A 26,601-nucleotide genomic window follows, 5' to 3' on the forward strand; every position below is an offset into this window, starting at 1 on the left:
GCGCCTCCCCCCCACCGCGAACAAGCTTCGAGGACAGGTAAGTGACTTTCGTCCACCCCTAGGAAGATGCCCTGAACATGTACTACCAGTAGTTATCCCCTCCTTATTTATATGTTGCTTTGATGCTGCTGACTTTGTTTTATGATGTGGAGCGAGCAATCATAGGGCCACTAATGTCAGGTTTCCCGATCCGCCCAGCGCACACGCTCAGGCAATCTGACACCGGACGCCCAAATCAGTGAGATTTCTTTACTGCAGGGAATCCCATGGCAAGACCTTAATGGTTCCACTCTTCAGAAATCATATAGCTGATGGTCAGTAGCTATAGGCTCTATGTAATTCCAGAACAGTCTAAAGCTAAACACTACTACTGTGACTGAGATCCTCAATGTGGTTTCTCCGTTGCCATCTCCACGGTTCTGAACACAAGGGAAGGGACTCTGGATTCCTGCGTACCTAACACAAACAATCCTTTCATGGGGCTCCAACCCCGGACATGGAAAGGGAATGATTCCTGGAATGAACCCATCAGGTAATCAGGGGATAACTTGTGAAAGGCCTAAACAACCCACACCCATAGAAAGTCCAACTTTACATCTTTTGTTGATAACTCTAGGCTACATGGTCAAGGCCCATCAAGATCAAGGGAAGGGCATATCCATACAAGCAAGGCGTTCCAGGCCACCAGTTTCGCATTGGCAACCCCACGCTGCATGAGTTCTGGCAGAGGGAAGTCCAAAAGCCAAACCCAGCCTGCCGTACACTGAGCTGACTACAAACACAGACACACAATTCACAGCAACAAGAGTTCAAGTCTATGAAAAGCCTCACCGTACCCTTAACAATTGAAAGTTCCAGTCCATGTGCAGAGTGCCTCCAAAAGCCCAGGTGACGATGGATCCAAACAGAGAAGGCTTCAGGCAATGAAGACAAGATGTTCCTAGCAAAGGCTCTTCACATCAGCTTAAAAGGGAAGGCATGACTGTAGGACACCCCCTCCAGATCCCTCGACAGACACGGGCCTTTAGCCTTTCAGCAAGGCCCCTGTCTGAACAGGGCGGCGGCACTGCTCAGCCCTCCAGCAGTGACTCTTCAACCTGGGTGACCCTTCTGCAAACCTCACCCCTCCTCTGTCAGGTTCTCACAGACAGCTTCCAGCCTCCCTGCCTGCCAAGGCCAGACTAACAGGCGGTCAGGGAGTTGGGTGACTCCCCTGGCTCTGCTCTGAGAACACTGGCAGGGAGACGCTCACACAGACTCTGCAATTCCAGAAACAAAATAGGCCCAAGCCCTTCCAGGCTACTTCTAATCAAAACCTGGCCATAACCTACAAGGCTCACTGCAGTACTGAAGCTGGGCCCTTATAACTAGACACTGTCTAGAGGGCCATAGGATGTTTTGGTTTCTGGGATCTGAGGTCGGAACCAGGGCTTCGAACTCAGAGCCCAGAAACCACACTCCCCACCCCACCCCGCCTCGCAGCTGGCACAGTTCTCTCTGCACCTGCTGCATCTCCATACTCGGAAATGGAGCGCAGAGGTGGGGGAAAGCGAGTGGTCCCAGGAGCGGAGAGGGGAGGAGACCACAGAAGCCGCATCGCACAGCTTCCTATGCGCATCCCAGGCTCCTTCCCTCCCTGAAGCCGCAGCTAGACAGGGAAAATCGCCTATCTAGCCAAAAATGCAGGGTGGACAGAGCATAGAGGTGAGGATCATCTCCATGCTCCAGCCACCCTGCATTGAATATTTGGCAGCCTCCAACTTCAGAGACTGACGACTATCTCAATAGGATTCTTATCATTTATTTTTTGAGTTTAAATTGTTGTTTTAAATTGTTTTTATCCAATTATTGTTCTTAGCTGCACTTTGTGGGATTGAAAGGCAAAATATAAATATTGGAATAAAGAAAGAAAAATCATTTGGATATTTGAATTGTCGAGGCAGATGTGACATTATATTTTGCATTTTTTCTTCTCCTTTTGGAAAAAAAGGTATGGTAGGAGGGGTTAAGCTAGTATTCCAGCTGGGAACATAGAACTGTGTTCTCAAGATTTACACCAACTTTCATTCCAATTTCTCACTATTCAATACAGTTATCACATTACAAACAAATGGAAGACAAAAAGGAGACTGAACCTAAAGGCCTAACTGTGCTTGACCAATTATGTTTCACATGAGCTTTGGAGTGAATTAAAGGTCAACGTTCTTTGAGACATCCTAAACACTGTAGCTTCTTAATAAAAAACCTATAGATCTTCAAAGCAGCCTCACTTTAGTTCTTAATAAAATAGCATAAAAAGCCAAAGCTCACTATAGATGTGAGAGTATAACATATCCTGATAGTATCCATTTACTTCTGTTACCCCCTCCTGCTAACACACGCAGGCCTACAAAAGGGAATTGCCCGTTCCTGGCCTTGTCTTGCATTAAGCTACACAGGCATAGCTCTGCATAGCCCAAACTGTAGCTTTTCAATCGTATCTGTGGTTGAAAGCTCATTTAAAACCCCAATAAACTACTATATTTGCTTATCTTCATCTTTTGTAACACTTTCCTAGCCCATTTCTTCTTCCTCCTGGTTGTCGCCACCATTGTCAAAATTTAGAGCTCAATCCAGCCCAAGAAAACCACATTTCCCCGTCATTATTTTTCATGGAAGAGTTGAGTTACGTGTTTAACTATCTTCCATTGAAACCACTTTGCTTAACTTTGGCTGCACCGTGCCATTACATTTCAGATCCTTTGTAAAATATTGTGCATGTTGATAGCACTATGTAAATAATAAAATACTTGGGCGGGGGGCACAGGAGCAAAATCTAAAATCTTAAGGTTCCAAAACACAGGCTATGACAAAAAACGACATCAACTCCCCCACCCCGGTAATATAGTCACAAATATATACGGGCTTGTCTTGTGCACGTGTCACCTCATAGCTCTGCTGCTTCTGAGTTGCTATTCAGTGCTCTTCGATAATGCATTTCAAAGTGCCTGCCATCTCTGCACCAATCTTCTGCTGACATAAAAAGGTTAAAGCATTTTCAACATGTAGGCCAACTTTCTTTCCCGTCCCACTAGATCATTTTAGAGTGCTGCCTGGGGCATCTTTTTGTAAGGGCAGTACACTGTTGTTGTTTGTAATCACTTAGGGCACAATCCTGTGCATGTTTAGACAGAGAAAAGGCCTACAACTCCCTGCATGCCCTAGCCAGCATGTCTGGCTGGGGTATGCTGGGAGTTGTAGGCCTCTTCTCTGTCTAAACATGCACAGACTTGTGTCCTTAAAGAAGCACCTCAGGGGAAGCATCTCAGGGGCTACTGAAAAATATAAGCACCAAATATGTCAGTACACCATACCACATACACACACCCGGTTTCCAATACATTAACACAATTCTTCTTTGGCAGCTGAGCTACGTCTCTGCCCAGTTGCTATTTGGAAAAAAAAGTTCACGAATATTGACTAATGTTCAGAACATGTGCCATATCGTGTTTAGCCCATTAAAAAAAAAAAAAAAGCTTCTTGATTGGATTAATTTCATTCTACAGAAGGCAGAGGAAATTATGCTTGCAGGTTGTCTGTGAACACTGTCAGTTCTTGAGACGTGTGGATATTTTTTAATCCAGTTGCAAAACTCATGTGCTGCAAAACTGCTGCAAAACTGCAAATAATGCATCACTGCTGCTGATGCATTATCCCAGGTATGTGTTATTTACATTCTGCAAACATTCTTGCAGAAGACCTTGGCTCTCACGCATGAACACATAAACATGAAAAGATGAATAAATATGGGAGGAAGTGCACAATTATTTTTGTGTGTGCTAGCTGATACTTCAAAAGAGGCACACCATTTATCATACTGAGTAGACAAACTCAGTTAGCTTCGCTAAACTCTATTAAATTTCCCTTGAATTACAGAGGTACACTATCCAGATTCTATTCATTCCAAGTGGTTTCATCACTGCAAGGAACCTGATAAGCCCCAATGCCATGAAAAACATCTAGCATCTTACTCTCCTATTTGGTACAGCAGAAAGTTCTACAGAGATCCACAGGCTGGATATTCTGAACAGCCCTATAAAGGTACATGGGAGCCTGAAAGAATCCTACTTCTTCACTGTGCTACCTTTTCAGAAGAAAAATATATGATCATGAGATTCATGTGGTGAGCTCTCACTGGGCTGTACTTCGACTTTAAATCGCAGACAGAGATCCCATCTTCCCCCTATTACAAAAAGAAAACAAATTCCCTTCACATGTCGCATGGATGTTTGTGCACATGTTTGCATGCATATATAGGGTAAGCTGCAACTGTGATACTGTTGGGTTACGCTATACAGTATCTTCTATAATTAAGCTGCAATATAAGAACTTAAGAATATAAGAAGAGTCCTGCTGGATCAGACCAAGAGTCCATCTAGTCTATCACCTTGTTTCCCACAGTGGCCAACCAGATGCCACTAGGAAGTCCACAAACAGGACATAAAGCCAAGAGCCCTCTTCTATTGTTGCAACTGGTCTTTGGTGGCAGACTGACTCTGAACCAGGATGCTGCATATATAGCCATCATGACTAGTAGCCACTGATAGACATCCTCCATGAATTCTCTAATTCCTTTTTAAAGCCATCTACATTAGTGGCCATCACCATTCTTTTTCACTATATCAAATGTTTGCTTTGGGTTAGATTAGAATTATTTTGCACACAAGTAGAATAGTGTGTTGAAGAAAAAAATACAATTTTCCTCTGTTCCAGAATTGCTGAAGTTTATTTCTATGTATGGAAAGACACAACTCCTACTTTCTGTGTGTTTTGAAAGCTACATTTCACATATGAGTAGCTGCATTTAAGGCAAAAAGAAAATGTAATTGATTAACCAGAGAAAAATGTTCTATTAATCAAAAGAGGAACATTCTGGGTTATATCCAATTAACCTCTCCCACAGAAAGAACAGGTTCTGTGGGCAGAACAGGGAGGAGGGAAATTCCCCCTCTCCTCCTCCAGTAGGGATGGACAAAGGAGTGATGTTTGCAATCGCTAGGATTCTCCAAACATCATCTCACCTATTGTGCCTGATTTTCCTTTCACGTTTGCAATCACTGCTCGCTTCGCACAATTGGGAAACTTGTGCAAGTCGAGGAGCAATTGAACAGGAGTTTGCACAAATCTCCCAAAATTTGTGCAAATCTCCTCCATAGACTAAAGCGGGTCTCATTCAGTCTACTGAGGAAATTTACATGAATTAGGAAACTATTTGTTCAAACTGAATTGGCAATCAGGAACAAGACAAACATGATCATATATTCAACCATTTGCTAATAGTTTTGGCGGACGCATGCTCATGTTCGGGGCTTCGAACAGGGCATGCTTGAATGCCCTGTGTGAGCAAAGACGAAATGCTCATACATCCCTACCCTACACATCCTCAAAGTATCCTCTGGAGAATATTATGAGGAAAGCACAGGAGCTGCAGAGGGAGGAGAAGAGGGGAAAGCCCTGTTGCATGAGCTGAAGTCCCCTTGAACAATGTGGGATTTTCCCCTCTCTTAGTAAGCACTAAACCTAACACAATGGAATGATAGCTCATGTGAGATATTTATAAAATGCATTTGTAGCCTTCACATTTAAGAATGCACCCATACTGGTGTTATACTTTTGGGTTGTTTTGTCTATTTAATTGCAATGTGCATTTTCATGATGGGGAAACTACAGTGATAAGACAGGATATTTCAGTACAATGCATCCCATTGAAGTGTCGGTAGCAAAATTCCCATCATATATTGCCCCTCTTCAATTTGGCATTTAAAATTATTTTTAGTGGTTGTAATGTTGTTTTAATGTGTTATTATGGTTTTATTGTTGATTGTTATGTTTTATGTTATTGTTGTATCTGATTTGTTGTACACAGATTTGCTGACATTTGTGGAAAGGCGGTATAGAACTATTACTAATAAATACAAAAATAAATAAATTGTGCTTGTGGTGGTGAAACCCACCATGAACAGTGCAGGAGGAGAGTAGAGACATGGGTGAGAGACTGAGAGAGACTGGAATGAAGGGAGAAAGAGAGTAAGCCCTGGTTATATGTTGGCTATGGATGACGCTGCCGTCACTGCTGCCCTCCATCATGCAACTTCCTCTCCAAGATCATGCAAGTCAGGTGGTGGTCCTCCACAGCAACACTCCCATGCACCTCCATGCAAGCAGTTGTCACGCACATGTGTGAATGAACCATCATAGATCAATCATAGATCAATCACAGATCATAGTCAGATCATAGATCAATCATAGATCATCATAAATCAATCACAGAACAATCATGTGTGAATGAACCATCATTATTTATTTACTTTTATTTCATTTCTATACCACCCAATAGCCAAAGCTCTCTGGGAGGTTCATAAAAATTAAAACTACAATGCTCTGTGTAAAACAATATAAAATATGAAAGCTAAAAACCACATATAACATTACAACCAGATCAAAGATCAATCAGAGATCACTCATAGATCTATCATAGATCACTGATCATCATCTATCAATCATAGATCATTGATCATCATAGATCAATCATAGATCAATCACAGATCAATCATGTGTGACTGAACCATCACAGATCAATCATCACAGATAGAATTTTCATATTCAACAATGCTAACGCTATTCCTAGCACATATTGACATGACTCACCATGTTTTAGATTTAGGCTGCAATCCCATGCAGACTTAGATGGGAAAAGTTCCCTTAACTCTGTAATACCTAATTCTGAGTAAACATGTATAGAATTGGGCTGCAAATGATCTACACGCACATGTGAATCAGTCTTGTATTTGTCTATGCTACAGCAGACACTACTTCAGGGCTCTATGGTTCCTGCCATAGATGCCCTGTTTTCCAAAGCATCGCAGGAAGTAAGGGAAGAAAGAAAGAAAGAAAGAAAGAAAGAGAGAGAGAGAGAGAGAGAGAAAGAGAGAGAGAAAGAGAGAAAGAAAGAGGAAGTGCTCTTGGAGCAAGAAGTAAAGAACATTACGTAAGATGTTACAAACATTAAAGAGAACATTAAAAATGCTCAGAATTAACAGGGAAACATTAATATTGGGGGCAGCGGTGCGGGGGGAGACTGAAAGGAAGTTCCCTGTTTAACATTTGGAGAGGCAAAATCACACCTGGTAAGCTCGTCTCTTTAAAAAAATTTTTTTTTTTACATTTTTGGTGTTAGGAGGATATTTTTAACATTTGTTTATTTAACAGGTTTTTATCCTGCCTTTTAAGGCGTTTGTTGAGGAATGGAGGGATAAAAAAGTAACAGTAAATAGAACAATACTGTGAGTTTGACTAGGATGACTCATAGTGAGTTGCCTAAGGCCATCCACTCTCCCGAGAGCAGTGGCTGAATTTCTTTCTAGCAGGAAAAAGAAAATATCTGGTGAAGATGTGATAGGTGCTTGTAACAAAAATATAGGAAGGATATATAGGAAACAGATAGGAAATAATAATAACAGAATCTCACCTCTTAGCCTATAATAGGCTTGGTGGCTTGCTAAAATTTGCTTCACTGACTCTTGAGGGCAAACCTTCACTCCAGTTGGGAAAAAAGATCTCTTTGTTCGATGTTTGGCCATATCAAATATCCTCCGAATCGTTGATACTCTAGATCTCTTTGCTGTTCTTTCTGACTTTTCAGACCCTGAAGCATCTGCAAGATGTTTGGCTTCACCACGGTTAATTTTATTTGGAGTTTCTGTAAGAGGAATGATGACAACAAACAAATATATCAGTAAGATGGAACACAAAGAGGGTTGTGGGATTTTTGTACTGTTTTACATCTTCTGAGTGGTAGTGAAACAAGACCAATACCTCAACATATCAAACATATGAAAACTACTTTGATATAACTGGAAGTTGTTCTAAGGAACTGGGTGTCGAACCATTTTCTGTTCCATATTTTCTGACCTGTGCACTACTGTTTACTGAACTACATTTACCTTGGAGGGTGAAGAAAGAATTTTCTTCCCGATTAAGCCCTAAGGCATGAATTTGAATGTTGTCGTGTTCTGCAGCTTCTCTTGTGTGCCTTGAGTCACATAAAACTATTTATTCTCCAGGCATTGTTTTTCCTGTTGCACCTGCACTGAATGTTTTTGGAATACAGTGAAGGTTGGATTCGATTTCAAAGGGGGTGGGCAGAAAATAGATCCCCAGACATTTTGGGCTTCACTTTCCAGCATTGCTGACCATTGGCAGAGGCTGGTGGGATCTTACATCGATGAAAGGGGATAGTTCCTGCCCGCAGGCTTACCATCTAAGACCACCTTTCTCAGTGCATCCACAGATACCTCCCTCCATGTCCACAAAGCCCCATTCCCCTATTTTATTTTTAAAATGTTACTTAAAAATAACTTACCAGGCAACGGGACGTGCTGCAAAGTGAGGTGCCAGCCTCCAGGCAACTGCCATCTTTTCCACAGAAGGCCTCTGCACCCCACATGGTCACCTAGAGGTGGGCACTTCACTTCACAGCATGCCTGGCCACCCCTAGAAAAATGTTTTTAAAAAGAAAAAAAGGGACCGCTGCCGCGGCTGCCTTGTAAGGGGCAGGGGGGAGGCCAACACAGGGGCCAGGCAATGACTGGAGAGTAAGGGAGAAAGATAAGGCCGGTGAGGGCAGAGTGACTGCATGGAGGAAGGAGGACATGGTGGCTGAGGGGACAGAGGCAGGAGAATGCAGTGACTTGGGGAGCAGGAGAAAAGGAAGTGGAGTGCGAAGAGGGATGTGGAGAAAAGGGAAAGTGGCACAACTAGGACATGGGGGGAAAGGGGGATGGCATGGGAGTCATGAGAGAGAAAGAGAAGGATCAGAGAGTGAGAGAAGGAGGCACCAGAGAGAAAGAGAACGAAAGCGCGCACGCGCACACACACACGGACCCATTAAAATAGATCTTCTTGAATGCGCATAATTTTTATCCCCCCCCCCGAAATGGCAGCTCTCACCTGTCTCCATGGCCTGAACCATAACAATCACAGATCCAGCACATATGAGCACTGCCATGGTGCAAAAGCATAGATCCAAGGGATGAGCACTTACGAATTCTCATTATTTTTACAAGGAATCCCTCCCCCGCTGCCCCGCAAACCACCATCTGATCACAGATCACCTCTGTGCCCACCAATGTGTTCTATTACTTGAAGGTGGTTTTGTTGGCATCCTATATAAATATTCAATGATCAAAGAACTTGCTGGTTTAAAAGGCCAGAGTTAAGGCTATCTCATGATGGTCCAAACTCCCTAAAGCCAGGGAATTGGAAGCTAAGGCTGATGCCTTAACAGACGTGCTCTTAACAGACATCAATCCCTGGGAAAATTCTGGAGCAGATGATAAAGCAATCCATCTGTAAGCACCTTGAAAACAATGCAGTGATTATCAAAGCCAACATGGATTTGTCAAGAACAAATCCTGCCAGACGAATCTGATCTCATTTTTTGATCAGGTAACCTCCCTTGTGTACCGTGGGAATGCTGTAGACATAATATACCTTGACTTCAGCAAAGCTTTTGACAAAATGCCCCATGATATCCTGATGAACAAACTGGCTCAAAGTGGGCTAGATGAAACAATGGATCCACAGTTGGCTACAGAACTGGACTCAAAGAATGCTTATCAATGGGACCGTCTCAAACTGGGGAGAGGTAATGAGTGGGGTACCGCAGGGCTCAGTCCTGGGCCCAGTGCTCTTCAACATTTTTATGAATGACTTGGAGGAGGAGGTACAGGGAATGCTGATCAAATTTGCAGATGACAGAAAATTGGGCGGGATAGCGAATACTTTGGAAGACAGAAACAAAATTCAAAGGGATCTTGATAGACTGGAGCGCTGGGCAGAAAACAACAGAAAACAGCGACATTTAATAGGGATAAATGCCATGTTCTGCACCTAGGAAAAAGAAACCAAATGCACAGTTACAAGATGGGGGATACGTGGTTCAACAACACTATAAGCGAGAAGGATCTTGGAACTGTTGTCCATCACAAGCTGAATAGCAGCCAACAATGTGATGTGGCTGCAAAAAAGGCCAATGCTATTTTAGGCTGCATTAATAGAAGCATAGCTTCCAAATCCCAGGAAGTAGTAGTTTCCCTCTACTCAGCACTGGTTAGGCCTCACCTGGAGTACTGTGGCCAGTTCTGGGCACCACACTCTAAGAAGGATGCAGACAAACTGGAGAGGGTTCAGAGGAGGGCAACAATGACGATCAGGGGACTGGAAACAAAGCCCTATGAAGAGAGACTGAAAGAACTGGGCATGTTTAGCCTTGAGAAGAGAAGACTGAGGGGAGATATGATAGCACTCTTCAAGTACTTGAAAGGTTGTCACAGAGGGGAAGGCCAGGATCTCTTCTCGATCATCCCAGAGTGCAGGACACAGAATAATGGGCTCAAGTGACAGGAAGCCAGATTTCGGCTGAACATCAGGAGAAACTTCCTGACTGTTAGAGCAATACGACAACCGAACCAATGACCCAGGGAGGTGGTGGGCTCTCCCACCCTGGAGGCATTCAAGACGAGGCTGGACAGCCATCTGTCAGGGATGCTCTGACTTGGATTCCTGCATTGAGCAGGGGGTTGGACTCCATGGCCTTGTAAGCCCCTTCCAACCCTACTATTCTATGATTCTATGATGTTGTGCAATATCACACACTGTACTTGCTTACAACTTACCCTCCATGTACTCACACCTTTCCTTGCTCTTTCAGGCCCAAATCCAGATGGGAGGATGGGGAGTGCCTGGGACCAGCAAAGACACCCCTCATTGTTCTGGTCTTGAATTGCATTATGAATGCATCTGAGCTATACTCAGGTTGCTAGATGCTTCCTCCTTTCCCTGGTCACCCAAGCACATTGCCACTTCAGCACCATGAGGAATTCAGAGGTGGCAATCTGGACTCCAGGGACAGGGGCAGGGAAGAGAGGAGACCAGGGAAGGGAGGAGGCTTACCCAGCAGATCCACCACCTTCCAGACCCACACCTGCTACTGCTGCTTTCAACAAAGCAGCATTTATTCCCCTACCCTTGAACATTTGAAATAAGCTGTGAAGTGAGAGGGAGAGAGGCTTCTGCAACTGCATGTCATTATCAGAGTCCCACAGACTCTGTTTACAGTTTAGAACACTATTTTTTAGTAAGAATTTTAAATTAAAAAAAACGTATTCCACCAAGGACAATGTTGTTTTACCTGAAAAACTTTTCAATTAGTTTTCTGAAATTGTGGACAAAAATTGATTTCTCAAAGTCACTTTGGACAGAGAAAGTTTCCCCTGCCTTTAAACTGTTCTTTCTCCCTCAAACTTTCACCAATTGTTGTGAAATTTTCAGGGTATGTAAAAACCACACATCTTTTTGGCACCTGAAAATTTCAGAAAGACTGGTGAAACCATCCTGATTCTATAAAGGTTAGAACCGCCATGATCACCATTTAACATGGTGGAATGTTTTTGTTTTAGTTTTAACTGATGGGCCTTAACAAAGTGTATCTCCTTTAATTATGAAGATCCATGAGAATCCATGCTTTAGATCCGTATTTTTGTGCTACGTTGGCCCTGGGAACCACCAGATCTGTGATTTTTACTGTGTAGTCTGTAGATACCAATGTAAGCTTCAATTTGATGGTGGGTTGGGGTAGGGTAGCGTGCAAAGCCCTAAACAACTTAGGACCAAGATATCTGAGAGAGCGCCTTCTCCCTTACCAACCTGCTTGGTCACTGAGGTCATCAGAGCGCTTGCTCCTGGTGGTTCCACATGGACCTATGGCCCAACTGGAGTCCACCCGGAAAAGAGCCTTCAGTGTGGTGGCCTGTAGAACTCCCTGCCTTTGGAGGTCAGGCAGATTCCAACACTATGTTGTTTTCGGCGCCTCCTAAAAACAGCTCTTTTCCAGAAAGGCTTCCTTGGTTGACCAGCCACGGTTTTAACGGCACTCGGTTTTTTAAAAGTGTTTGATATCATGTTTTATTCTTTTTATCTTTGTATCATTTTATCTCTCATTGTTCACTGCTCCAGAATCTGTTTAGATGTGGAGCGATATACAAATGTTGTAAATAAATAAACAAACAAACAAACCCAGTAGCCAAATCCTGCAAATTCAAGAGGACCTATTTTAATTCTACAGGATCTCACTTTTACCCAGACCCGATGGAAAAGCACTGTGTGTGTGTTTTCTCTGTGTGGCGAGACGTACTTGAGGGTGGTGGTGCCCACTGCACTTTCTCCAAATTACAAATATGCCCACAGGGTCAAAAAGGTCCAGGACTCCTGAGAAGACACACAGTGTCCCAGAGAGGGAAGGGCTAGAGATACCCATCACATGGGAAAGGCCTGAACAAAGCAAAGAGGTTTTTTTAAAATGCTCTTGAGCATGAAGACAGACCATTCTGTTTTGGGGCAGAGGGGTTGATTAGACAACCTTTGATCCCTACCAGTTCTACAGTTTTATCTGTGCATTGTTATATTTAACCATAATTAAGTTCCCTCTTTTTGTTCAGTCGTTGTGTCCGACTCTTCGTGACCCCATGGACCATGGCACGCCAGGCCTTCTTGTCCTCCGCTCTCTCCCGGAGCATGCTCAAGTCCATATTCATTGCATCGGTGATGCTATCTAGCCATCTCATCCTCTGCCGTCCCCTTCTCCTTTTGCCTTCAATCTTTCCCAGCATCAGGGTCTTTTCCAGTGACTTTTCTCTTTGCATTAGGTGGCCAAAATATATGAGCATCAGCTTCAGTATCTGTCCTTCCAATGAGCAGTCAGGGTTGACTTCCTTTAGGATGGACTGATTTGACCTCCTTGCAGCCCAGGGGACTCATAAGAGTCTCCCTCTCCATAAGGGCAATAAAAATAAAATTATATAGTTCAGTGGTTCCTAAGCAATACTTTACTTTGTCAACCCTTAAAATATTTTGCAGTCTTGGTTTTGCATTTTAGGAAGTAGTACCTACTTCTGAAGATGTAAAGTCACAAGTATAATGCTTTTGACAAAATATGCATATAAATCCACTGTTTGCCTTTATAGTTCTGAGATCATGTTTTTGGAATTATATCTACTGAGTGAAACCACTGAGAGACTTGCAAATGTGTGTAAGGGCCGTTTTGCATTTTACACAGCATGAAACCCAGATTTCCCACCCAGGTTAATAGCTAATGCTGCAATCCTGGATTTCTCACAAGTGGGTCAATGTGATTCCCCCATAGGGACTTAGGAAAGACCCCCATAGGGTCTTAGGAAAATGTAGACAGGTGGTCTAAGTGGAGCATGGTGTTAATACAACAACTTTACTATCAAGCATGTACTTAAATTGAGGTCCACTCTATACTATACTATATAGTCTAGTATGCTAGAAGTGGACTTTTAAACATTACATATGTGTTCTCAATTACCTGTTTGTTTTATTTGCATCTTATATATTAGGTGTACTCCCAAAAGACAGAAATGAGTGGTTTTTAACCCACCCACCCGTCCCCATAAAATTCATGAAAGATGGGACAAAAGTATTCCAGCGAAAGACAGTAGAGATGGCTCTATCTATTTTGTGGGAAACTAGGTGGCAAAATTACTTCTATTAAATTAGAGCTGAACTTTGTACAGTGTATTCGGCTGTTCTGCCTAACATAACTTTACATGACACAGTAATTCAAGATTTTTGTTTTTAAGCTAATGGCAAGAAAAAAAAAGTAACCTTTGAATTTCAATGGCTCAGAAAAAAGCAGCATTTTTGTTTTCCTGGAGATAATGAAGGAGCAGTCGGTGAAGTCATTATATTTTAAATTCTATTCAGTGAAGCTTAAAAAAATTAGTTGATTTTAAATGAACTTTTCAAGATGCTTTGGAAACATTTTTATAGTTCTCGTGCGTGTGTGTGTTTTAATTGCACAAGCAACCTGAAAGAGGGGAAAGGTAAACAGAATAAAAGGTTTGTTTAAAGAACTCATGTGAAAGGGAAATGGTGAAATGTATAGATAATTGGATTCTTATTCTGAGGCAGAAAATATTGTAAGTCCTAACGATATGTGTGTAAGCTTCAGTACTGACAAATTGACTGTAGATGGCAACTGCATTTGGAAAAAAAGTTCAAATTCACTTAGGGGTGGGGAAAAGAAATAAAATTTCTTTGAACAGGAAAAGTTACAAGAGAATAAGAATATTAGGAAAATTAAGAGCTAAATATTTTGTAGAGCATGACAAGTTTCAGTGTAGCAGGAATGATTTACATCTGCTTTATTTCTTATTCTGTGAAATAAAGAATATAGCTTCATGCTAAGCCATAAACATTATTATGGCAGTAGCTGCTAGGTAGATGAAAAGAAAATACGATAGGAAAGATGCTTCTTCCTGACAATTTGGAATTGACTAAATTTAATTTGAGTGGACAGAGAAAAGGAAAAGGAGTGACACTTCCGGTAATATGCTAGAAGATAAGTAGCTTCCCTTTTTACATCAGGCTATTGCAGGAAATTTTAATTAAAACATCCCAGTAAATGTCCTTTTCAAAGCACAGAAGATGGTAATGGTTATTACAGGTATGTAGTAAGACCATTTTGGAAAGAGCATGCTGTAAGTGCTCTTGTATGAAGAAGCAAAACACCTGAACGTTAATCTAGATGGGTTGCAGGCTGACAAATCTTTTATTCATGTGTTGAGCTTCTAATACCTAATTGCCTGCAAGAAAGCAGAAACAGCAATGAGGGCCTATCATATTTGTCAGTTCGCTTTTTATTTACTATTAGCTGTTTGTCACTAATCTGTGACAAGGCAAAATGATCAAACACCAATAAAACAGTTTGCTGAAACAGCACACAAACGAGAACCGGATCAGATTATATGCAAATGCCAATTAAAAACTGGGGATACTTTTGACAGGAACCTTTTCCTTTTAATTGTTTAGGTGAATAGACAAAGATATTGCCAAGCTGGAAAAGCAGTACCATGCAAAAAGCATCAACCATGAGGCACAAACGTAGAACACACAAGGTCGAGGTGGGAGAAAGAGTCAAACCTGGATTATTTGGTTTTGCATTTGGTTAGGCCTGATTTTGAGTACTGTGTCCAGTTCTGGGCACCACGCTTTAAGAAAGATGCAGACAAACTGGAGAGGGTTCAGAGGGCAATGAAGATGATCACAGGACTGGAAACAAAGCCCATGAGGAGAGGCTGAAAGATCTGTGCATGTTTAGCCTTGAGAACACTGAGGGGAGATAAGATAGTGCTCTTCAAGTACTTGAAAGGTTGTCACCGGATATCTCTACACCAGCCTAAAATCCTGCATTTAAAACAGGGCTTTCTGCTTCTTTTTTAAAGGCAGGATCACAACTGACTCCCTTTACACGTGCTTCCCTTCCCCCCTCCCCTTCCCCCCTCCTTCTCGTGGTATCTGAGTCTTCCATTATCTTTCATTGAGCTCGCTCCTCTTCTTGCCACTTTTAACTCTTTTCACAGAGGAAACTGAAGCGGAACACAACGGGGTAATTTGATAGCTCATTATCTGTGATCTATTTAAAAATCGAACAAAGGGCATTTAGTGCAGGAGACGCCCTGGAGGGTCACGGCGTCATGTTAAGAGCCTGCAAACTTCCATGAAGGAACAATCTCAATCACAGGATAAAAGCTCAGTGTGAAGGAACCCACAGAGAGGAAGGCCAGGATCTCTTCTTGATCATCCCAGAGTGCAGAACACGGAATACTGGGCTCAAGTTACAGGAAGCCAGATTCTGGGTGAACATCAGGAAAAACTTCCTGTTAGGGCAATATGACAATGCAACCAATTATCTAGGGAGGTAGTGGGTTTTCCCACACTGGAGGCATTCAAGATGAGTCTGGACAGGGATACTTCGACTTGGATTTCTGCATTGAGCAGGGGGTTGGACTCGATGGTCTTGTAGGCCCCTTCTAACCCTACTATTCTATGATTCTATTTTGAAAATCCTTAAACCAGGGGAATTACTAGGCATGTAAAAGATTCACAGCCCAGGCCTATAGGACACACATCTGCATGTGCCAATATAGAGCTATACATACACATTTAGAAATAATTACTATGATTTAAATTTCACAGGAAGCAAAGCCAACCAATTAATTTCACATCCAAATAATCTCAAATAAAATTCATTCTTCCATTAATTTGCACCCTGACCAAGATTATCCCAACCCAATAGAAAAAGCTTTTTTTCTACACTTAATTGACATGCAGGGGAAATTTTTGTTTTTGGAGGGTGTGTGTGTTGTAGCATGTGGGAAGGGGAGAATTAACCCTTCCCTCCCCAGCTTCAACCCCGTTGAAAATTGACCCCTGCATGGCAATTAAGCTGAGGGAAAAAACACCTTCCATTGGCACCAATGGGCACTCAGGACTCTGTGGGATAGATCTGGGCCTCAGGGAAATAGATTTGGGCCCAGGACCCTATGGGCCCACACCTAGAAATACCCCTGACCTAAAATGATTCATAACAGTGATATGATTCATAATGATACTACTATTATTATTCAGTCATATGTGGGCACAGCAATATGATGTACTTCACTCTCTCTCTCTTCTCTCCACCTTGAGTGCCATGTTTTGGTAGAAAGGTGGGGTATAAATCAAATAAATAAATAAGTAAATAAATAAATAAATAACAAATAGTCCAGGAAAAACAGATCTATTAATTTCATTCATTTACTATCCTAGCTATCTAATTTGTAGCTTCTATAAACTTTTTGCCACAGGTGTTCTTCTTACTATTCTACCCTTCCATGCCTTGGGGCAACAAGGGACCTCCACTGAGTACTTTTTATATGCCATTTGTTCAGTGAGAGAAAAAGCTAGAGTGGCCCAGTGAGTAGAACTGCTGGAGCTTGTATCTTTATAGTTTCAGCAGTAAAATGCCCACCAAACCATATGGAAATGTGGCCATAATGATGAGCTGTAGCTAAGTGTGCGTGGGAAGGGCCATAGCTCAGTGGCAGAGCACATGCTTTGCACACAGAAGGTCCTTGGTTCAATGCCTGGCATCTCCAGGTAGGGCTACGAAAGAATCCTGCCTGAAACCCTGGAGAGCCACTCCCAGGCAGTGTCAACAGTACTGGGCTAGATGGACCCATGGTCTCATTCAGTATAAGGCAATTTTGTAAGTTCGTGTGTGTGTGTGTGTGTGTGTGTGTGTGAAAAAGAAAGAGAGTGAATGAGAGAGTATGAGAGAGAGAGAGCGCGCGCACGCACGAGAGAGAGAGCGCCAGCACCACCTTACTTCCACCTGGTGATTTCCCACCTTTCTCTTCATCTCAGCTTTCCTACTTTTCCCATCTTTGGGGGACCTCATTTCTGCATATTACCTCACACACACCCTAACCTCAGGATCCTGCCCTTCCACTTTCTCTTTCAGTCCAATTTATCTGCAGATCATGTCTTTAATTAGATCTCAATTTCCCATCAGGATGAGAACTTTCACCTACTTCATAGGCTAAGTGTTCTCTTTCCTATAAACCGTTTCTAGAATATTAACTAATAAACCCAATGTCCTTCATTTTCCCCAGTTTGCACAATAATTGAAGGCCATCTAATTCACTCTGAAAACTGCACTTGTTCACTAGACCCGCCCTCTGCACTTTATTTATGTAGCAATTCTTAATTATGTACCTTAGAAGGTTTTATTTTGTATTTTTAACCAAAGAGCAAAATCAACAAAACGTGTAAGTCTTTTGAAATGCATGACATTTCAACCCATTTAAAATATCTTGTTTGCCATGTTCTATAGCAGATCAATAACGATGTTTCCTTTAAGAAGTCTTGTGACATGAAAATTGCTTATTCTCCTATATGCATTCGCTTTCCTTCACTCTGTAGGCAATTAAGGTTGATTCATCCTGGCTTCATAAAACTCCAAACCCTCCAACATTTGACAGGTGAAGCTCAGTACACTTGCTTTGTACTAAGTCAAGGAGTTCATTAGTAGGGAGGGACTAAATCCCACCAAATCATTGTGAAGCATATAGTACTAGATCCCACCAAATCAATGAAAGGGGCATAATTCTGTTCTCTTCCTGGGAGAGGCACAGTGCAGAGTGGTGTCTTGCAGTCATGTGTCTTCAAACCATTCTCTGCGCAATAGTTAGCTGCACAATTACATAGACTTGATATGAGGCAGTTTATATCACAGGAGTGCAGAACCTTAGGCTCTGGGCCAGATTCGGCCCACTGGGGGTCCCAATCTGGCCCTCTGGGTTTCCCAAGAAGACCACACTCCCTTCCCTTGTACCCATCCCTTCCCAGGGGTTCATCACATGGAGCTTTTATCCTGCTATTGAGATGGCTCTCTCACGGAAGTTTGCAGGCTCTTTAGATGAGCCGTTACCCTCCAGGGTGTCTCCCACAATTTTCCCCGGCCTATCCCGTGTTTTCCCCAAACACAATAAATGTGGTATTTTTTCCACCCCACGGAACAGGAGTGGCATGACCTCCCTGTGAAATTCTGCAATAGTGGGAAAAAACCACTCCATCTGCCTGCTGTGGGAATTTGTTTTCAGTTGCTGGGGGCACGCGCGGTCAGGATGACGAAGGCATTGAGGATGGGAGAGGGGCATGCAGGAGCAGATTTGACAGGTGTGAGGGCAAGAATCGCCTGTTGATTGTAACTCCTGCCTCCGCTCAAGTCTTGCTGAGGAAGGTCTTTCCTCGATTCCCAGGTGTCTGCCATGTAAATGCTTGAGCACATTTCTCAGTTGGAGAGAGAAGAGGGTAAAATGCCTCCCTGCAATGAAGGGAGACACATCTGATCCCCCACCCCACCAAGCTCAGAAGCAACGTCCTCTGTTGATTCAGAGCACCCCATTAAGTTCAATGGGGCTTACTCCCAAGTAAGTGTGCTGAGGGCTGCAGACTTACAGGGCAATCTTATGTCTACACAGAAGTAAGTCCCATTGAGTTCAGTGGGGTTTACTCCCACATAAGTGTGCCAAGGGTTGCAGACTTACCACACAATCTTACATTTTATGTCTACTTAGAAGGAAGTCAGAGGTTTTCTGGGGGCTGCCAGAAGAGAGTACAGCAGAAGTTAAGCTATGGAAACAAGAACCCACCCCAGCCCCCGCTCCTTTGTACACATGCCAGAGAGGGAGGAAGGCACTCCCTCAGTTCAAACCACATGTTTGCCGTGTGAAGGAGCCCTTCCTAATCCCACAAAGAAACCAAAAGCACGAAGCTCTGGAAAGGATGTGGATTTTTGTGGAGGTTTTGCTTAATGTAGAAATATCCCTAGCTTTTGTGCATTCTCCCCCCATTCTAAAAGTTTGAAAAGCCTCTCCTAAGGCTTAGTTACTGGCAGTGATAGTTTTAAGCTACAATATACTGGTATTTTTGACATTTTTGGCCTTGCCCCATTTGCCTTTGGCCCTCCTGCCCACCACTGGAATGTGGCCCCCGACAGCTTCTCCAAAATGGAATCCAGCCCTCAGGCTGAAAGAGGTTCCGCATCCCCGTTATTTCAGTTCGGTTCAAAAGCTGAAAGGGACCAAATACACTGCTGGGCCAGCAGCCTTCCATTCATTGGTGTGTACTTATCAGACCATAGTGTGACACAAACAGAGGCAAGTACACAGCAGAAAGATGCGAACAGAGCATCTTTTTCTGATGTCGCGCTGGCAGAAGGGAGTTCTTGGAACCTAACTTTCCTGCCCCCTCCCCCTGGCCACCCCCACAGTCTCAAACAATGTCGCAGTGGCTCCTGGCCAAACCTGATGTCAGGGGAGACCTCTCTTCAGAGGAGGATGACTGGAATTCTATGGCAAACCTCTTCAGATGTGGGGAAGCCTGAATAGTCATGAAGGGCCCCATCAAACCCATCCAGAAACCTGTCATGGCTCCTGACTCTCCTCCCTCATCCCACAGCTCTTTGGAGCAGTGGTGGCAGCAGCGCAGGTGGGAGACTTGGAGTCATCCTCAAAGTGGCTACCCAAGGACCCTTTCACCCAGGAGCAAGGACCTCCTTGGGAGGAGGGAAAAGACCCGGCTGCGGGACACTGAGAGAGCAGGACCAGCTGCAGCTGCTGAACCAAGCTTAGAGCAAGTATATCTCACTCCGTCTCCTCCCAGACCTTTGCTGGGTTAGCAGCTCCCATTAAGCCATCACCCCAGCAATTTGCTCCAGCTGTGTACCCCGGAAACAAGGCTGCAGAGAGCTGTGGGACCCACCTGAATGGGGAGAGCTGTGGTGCACTGGGCTGAAGCGGAAAGGAAAATCACCTCAAAATTGGGCAGAGTGGGAGTTCCACCTGCAGAAGGCTTTCACCTCACTTCCCCACACCACAGGCCACCCCATTCAGGATCAGGAGGGTTCCCCCCCACCACATTGGGTGGGCTCTGGGGGCTGCTGGGAGAAGGAGGGCGCAAGGAACCCCCTTCTGCTGGCACAACAGTGGATGTTGCCCAGAGCAAACACCTACATTCAGCTAGGAAGTAAGATCCAAGAAGGGATCATAATGAGAAAATGAGTACAAGAACGTAAGATCCATCTTGCTGGATCAGACCAAAGCCCATTTAGACTTGCACTCCAACAGCGGGCAGATCACTGGAAGCTCAGAAGTATCACATGAAAGTAGGGATGCCAGTGAAGCTCACCAGGATTGAGCCCATGAAGACAGGTTCCTAGTTTTATCTGTCATCTACCCAGCCAGCAAAAGGAAGGTCCCCCCCGCTCTCTCTCTCTCTCTCTCACACGCACACACACACACACACGAAATAGGCCAACGGGCAGTAGCCGTAGTGGTGCTCCCCTGGGAGTGAGGAGAAGGAGGGAGGTTTTTCCCCTCTCTCACAGTACCCCTTGGGAACAGTGAACTTGCCAAGAGCCACACATCTGAGCAGCATGCTGGGTACCAGAAGGGAAGAAAGGGGAACGCCTCTGTTCTTTCCCTCTCTGTGGGCACTGCAGACCTGCTGCTGCTGCTGCTGGTGGTGCTTCCCCAATAATCGGGCTTTTCAAGGGAGAGAAAGGAGTAGGGGCTGGGTGGGTGGAGACTGAATTTGGATTGGATCAGAAATAAGCCAAGGTATTTTCCAGTTTGAGGGGAAACAACTTGACTTCTGTGTCAATCCAACATGAGCAGGGAGGGCAGATGGCTGGAGCGAGTCCATCTATATGAAAATGACAGTCATTCCCTCCCTGCAGTTTTGCCTTAGCACTTGATATACTGAGCACAGTGGCATACAGCTGTCATGACTAACAGACCTACCCTACATTGAGGTGTTACTCTTATTTTGTGCAGTGTGTAAGCATGGCTTAATTCAAGCCAGGGCTCAGCCCCAGAAGCTGTTTTCAACACTAGAGCTGGAATATCTAAAGCAGGGGTGCAGAACCTCTGGTCTAAGGGCCAAATCCAGCCTTCCTGGGGCCTGTGTTCAGCCCTCCTGGGGTCCCCAGATGGCCATGCCCTTTTCCCCTAACCACCAATCATTTAGTAGTTTTGTGGGTTCTGTGCAGTTTTCCCTAGGGATGTACGAAACACCTACCTGGCTCCGCGCTGGGCAATCCGCGGTGGGGGGGAGGCACTCCGTCCCTCTCCCCGGAATCCTCAATAGGGGGGGAGGTGCTCTGTCCCTCACCCCGGAATCCTGCTGGCCGGCTCTGCTCTGCGGCCAAGCCGCGGAGCTGCCGGCCGGCTCCAGCCACCTGCAGCCGGACATCCGGCCGCTGGGCAGCCCTGCAGGGATGCAAATGGCGGCTGTTGTAGCCGCCGCCATTTGCGTCCCTGTATTGAGCCGTGATAGGCTACATAAATATTTATGTAGCCTATCACGGCAGGGGGAAAAACCCCAGTGTACGCAAACGGCGGTAGCCGCTGCCATTTGCGTATGCTGGGGTCCCCCCCGCCGCCGTGATAGGCTACGTAAATACTTACGTAGCCTATCACGGCCTCTGCAGGGATGCAAATGGCATATCATGGCTATTGAGAGGAGGAAGCAAATGGCGGCCGCAGGATGGCCGCCATTCGCAAAGCAGCGCGGACGGGAGCAGGTAAGTGCTCCATTTCGCATGCCTTTCGTGGGGTGGGGGTGGCGGGGACTTCGTGCCATGCGCCTTTCGTGGGTTGGGGGGGTGGGGGGCTTCATTCCGCGATGGATTTCGGGGGGCCGAATGCACTGGCATTCGGCCTCACCGAGATCCGTCGTGGAGTTCTCTGACATCCCTAGTTTTCCCCCATTCTAAAGTTGGCATGCCTCTCCTAAGGCTTAGATACTGGCAGTAAGAACTGTAAGCTAAAATATGCTGTATTTTTTGCCCCACCCACCACTGGAATGAGGCCCCCGAGAGCTTCTCTAAAATTGAATTTGGCTCTCAGGCAGAAAGAGGTTCCCCACCTTGGATTTAAAGTAACAATAGAAAGGTCTTTCTGAGTATCCAGCACCACTGAGTAACTATAACTCAACAAGGGACAGCTTGGCCACCGTGGTCCAGGCACTAGTAACCTCAAGACTGGATTACTGCAATGCACGCTATGTGGGGCTGCCCTTGAGGCTGGTCCGGAAGCTGAAGCTAGCACAGAACACAGCAGCTCGGCTGTTGTCAGGAGCTGCCCCTTTGCAGCAAGCAACTCCTTTGCTGAGGAAACAGCCCTGGTTGCCCATTCACTACTGGGCCAGGTTTAAGGTATTAGTACTAATCTACAAAGCCCTAAACAAATTGGGACCAGGATACCTGAGAGAGTGCCTTCTTCTTTACCAACCTGCCCAATCACTGAGGTCACCAGAGGACTTGGTCCTGCTGGTTCCACATGGACCTATGGCCCAACTGGAGTCCACCAGGAGAAGAGCCTTCAGTGTGGTGGCCCCCTTTCTTTGGAACTCCCTGCCCCTGGAGGTCAGGCAGGCACCAGCATTGTGTTCCTGCTGGCACCTCCTGAAAATAGCACTATTCCAGGAGGCATTCCTTAACTGACAAGCCATGGTTTTTATTGGCATTCTGTTTTTTAAAAGCATAATTTTAATATGGTATTTTAATCTTTTACTATTTTACCTTTTATGTTCACTGCTCTGTTTTAGATATAGAGTGGTATACAAACCTTGTAAAATAAATAAATAAATATAATATAAATAAATAAATAAATATAAATATATATATATAAAAATAAATATATATAAATAAATAAAATAAATAAAAACCTGTTGTTTTGCACCCACCTGCCCACTTCAGTGCTTCCACAACTAATGGCAAGATTTCCTCCAGCATCCCTTTTTAGAAGCACAGCAATAAATGTGGCTTTTTCAACTAAACTCCAACATACAGATTTTCAAAAATCCATAATCCCAGAAACATGGATAGTTAATCCCTCCCCCTCCCCTGATTTGTCACTTAGTAAAATAAAATAATAAATTTGTTCTATCACTGTTGTATCTGCATATAACATATTGGCTTATCACAACATTTTTGCCCTTTTACTGTTTATTTGCAAAGGCATTTCTCCTGCTTTCTGCATAGTGAAGACAGCTGTGGAAATACTCTATATTTTCATTATAATTCAATTGTAGATAGGCAGACATCTGTCACACTCCACTGACCTTTCATTGTTACTTAACATTTATATAACATTTTTCGTCTTCACAATCCCATGCAAACGTTGACTCACTGTTTCCCCAATGGTACCTCTTTTAGATGTTATTCCTTCCATTATAGTGCATTCCCATCACCAGGGTCACCCATTTTCTTTTGACAGTCCTTCTGAAATAAGCTACAGCCCTCAATATCAGCATTCCATTAACATTAGGACTTGACAGTACCAACCATTGGATCCTTTCATTGGTTTGCGACATATTCAGTGGAAGGCACCATTCAGTCCCAGACCTGCTGGAACTGTGAGAGCCTAGCTTTCTGCCTGGCCCAGGGGCTTTGAAACAAAGGCAGATCATAAAGTGCCTCTCCACCTGCTCAGCCCCATCCTTGGGCTGCAATGGTGGGGAGGCACTTTCTGCACATTCAGGGGTGGGCTGGAGAGATTCTGAAGACTTTGGGGCAGGAGGCTTAGCAGCCAGTAGCAGAGGCTTCTCTCTCTTTTTAACCTTTTAAACCAGGCAGGGCTGGCCCTACCATTAGGCAGAGTGGAGGAGTCACCTCAGGTGGCAGATGCTGGGAGGTGGCAACAAAGTATTGGAGGAGAGACCTGTGCGCCATATGATCTGCTCTGTGCCTCCTAATTTAGCCTGCTGCCTTCAGGTACAGTGGAGGATGCTATCTTATCATCAGTGTTAAGACAGAATCATTTGCCAGCCCAGTCAGCTTTTGTACATGGAATGGGAGGAGGCACCTTCTTGCCCTTTGCTTCAGGCAGCAAAATGACTTCCCCACTCCCCTAAAACCAGGGACGGGGAATCTACAGCCCACGGACCCCATCTGGGCTGTGGAGGCTCCATGGAATCTTCCAGGATGGGGGCTTTGCTACTGGTGCCAATGTGGCTGGATTGGAAGGAGAAATGTTCACAGATCTTGATGAGTTATGACAAATAATACATATTTTTTATTTTATTTATTTATTGCATTTATACCCCGCCTTTCTCCCTCTCGCAAGGAACTCAAGGCGGCTTACATTATCCTCCTCCTCACCGTTGTATCCTCACAACAACAACCCTGTGAGGTAGGTTGGGCTGAGAGTCTGTGACTGGCCCAAAGTCACCCAGTGAGCTTCCATGGCCAAGTGGGGACTAGAACCCGGATCTCCCGGCTCCCAGTCCGTCACTCTCACCACTACACTACACTGGTGAGCTGGAGGTGGTCAAAGATGAGATGGCAAGATTGAACATCAACATCTTGGGAATCAGCGAACTAAAATGGACAAGCATGGGCAAATTTAATTCAGGTGACCATTATATCTACTACTGTGGGCAAGAATCCCTTAGAAGAAATGGAGTAGCACTCATAGTCAACAAAAGGGTGGGAAAAGCAGTATTGGGGTACAATCTCAAAAACGATAGAATGATCTCAGTATGAATCCAAGGCAAACCATTCAACATCACAGTAATTCAAGTCTATGCCCCAATCACTGAGGCCGAAGAAGCTGAGGTTGATCGGTCGGTTCTATGAAGACCTACAACACCTTCTAGAACTAACACCAAAACAAGATCTCCTCTTCATCATAGGGAATTGGAATGCTAAAGTAGGAAGTCAAGAAATAAAGGGAATAACAGGCAAGCATGGCCTTGGCGTACAAAATGAAGCAGGAGAAAGGCTAATAGAGTTTTGCCAAGAGAACACGCTGATCATAGCAAACACTCTTTTCCAACAAGAGGTGACTCTACACATGGACATCACCAGATGGTCAATATCGAAATCAGATGGATTATGTCCTTTGCAGCCAAAGATGGAGAAGCTCGATACAGTCAGTAAAAACAAGACCTGGAGCTGACTGTGGCTCAGATCATGAGCTTCTTGTTGCAAAATTTCGGCTTAAATTGAAGAACGTAGGGAAAACCACTAAACCATTCAGGTATGACATAAATCATATCCCTTATGAATATACAGTGGAGGTGAGGAATAGATTGAAGGGATTAGACCTGATAGACAGAGTGCCTGAGGAACTATGGACAGAGGTCTGTAACATTGTTCAGGAGGCAGCAACTCAATCCATCCCAAAGAAAAAGAAATGCAAGAAAGCAAAGTGGCTGTCTGAGGAGGCTTTAAAAGTAGCTGAGGAAAGAAGGGAAGTGAAAAGCAAGGGAGAAAGGGGAAGATACACCCAACTGAATTCAGATTTCCAGAGAATAGCAAGGAGAGAAAAGAAGGCCTTCTTAAATGAACAGTGCAAAGAAATCGAGGAAAACAATAGAATGGGAAAGACTAGAGATCTCTTCAAGAAAATCGGAGATCTCAAGGGAACATTTTGTGCAAAGACGGGCATGATAAAGGATAAAGAAGGCAGGGACCTAACAGAAGCAGATGAGATTAAGAAGAGGTGGCAAGAATACACAGAAGAACTATACAGGAAAGATCTGAATGTCCCTGATAGCCATGATAGTGCGGTCATGGAAGACGGAACTTGAGCCGGACATCCTAGAGAGTGAAGTCAAGCGGGCCTTAGAAAGCATTACTAACAACAAAGCTAGCGGAGATGACAGTATTCCAGCTGAGCAAATTTAATATCCTAAAAGATGATGCTGTTAAAGTGCTGCACTCAATATGCCAACAAATTTGGAACACTCAACAATGGCCACAAGACTGGAAAAGGTCAGATTACATTCCAATTCCAAAGAAGGGCAATGCCAAAGAGTGTTCAAACTACCGTACAATTGCGCTCATTTCACATGCCAGCAAGGTTATACTCAAAATCCTACAAGCTAGGCTTCAGCAGTATGTGAACCGAGAACTACCGGAAGTACAAGCTGGGTTTCGAAGAGGCAGAGGACATGAGGTCAAGTCGCCAACATTCGCTGGATCATGGAGAAAGCAAAAGAATTCCAGGAAAAATTCTATTTCTGCTTCATTGACTACGCTAAAGCCTTTGATTGTGTGGATCACAACAAATCGTGGCAAATTCTTAAAGTGATGGGAGTACCAGACCACCTTACCTGTCTCCTGAGAAACCTGTACAAGGGTCAAGA

The 26,601-nt window shown here is 44.2% G+C and overlaps 1 protein-coding gene across 2 annotated transcripts in view; it reads right to left on the reverse strand.

Annotated features, from left to right (window-relative positions):
- Nucleotides 1–26,601, reverse strand: part of IMPG1 (interphotoreceptor matrix proteoglycan 1) — a 139,747-nt gene that overhangs the window by 94,223 nt on the left and 18,923 nt on the right. For both annotated transcript variants that reach the window (XM_084826948.1, XM_084826947.1), the window contains exon 2: nucleotides 7,508–7,738. In XM_084826948.1, the coding sequence (XP_084683074.1) occupies nucleotides 7,508–7,738 (231 nt within the window). The remainder of the gene's footprint in view (nucleotides 1–7,507; nucleotides 7,739–26,601) is intronic.

The sequence above is a fragment of the Heloderma suspectum genome, chromosome 1, assembly GCF_057233095.1.
Source record: "Heloderma suspectum isolate Gila_16-S chromosome 1, 16-S_ref, whole genome shotgun sequence".
NCBI lineage: Eukaryota > Metazoa > Chordata > Lepidosauria > Squamata > Helodermatidae > Heloderma > Heloderma suspectum.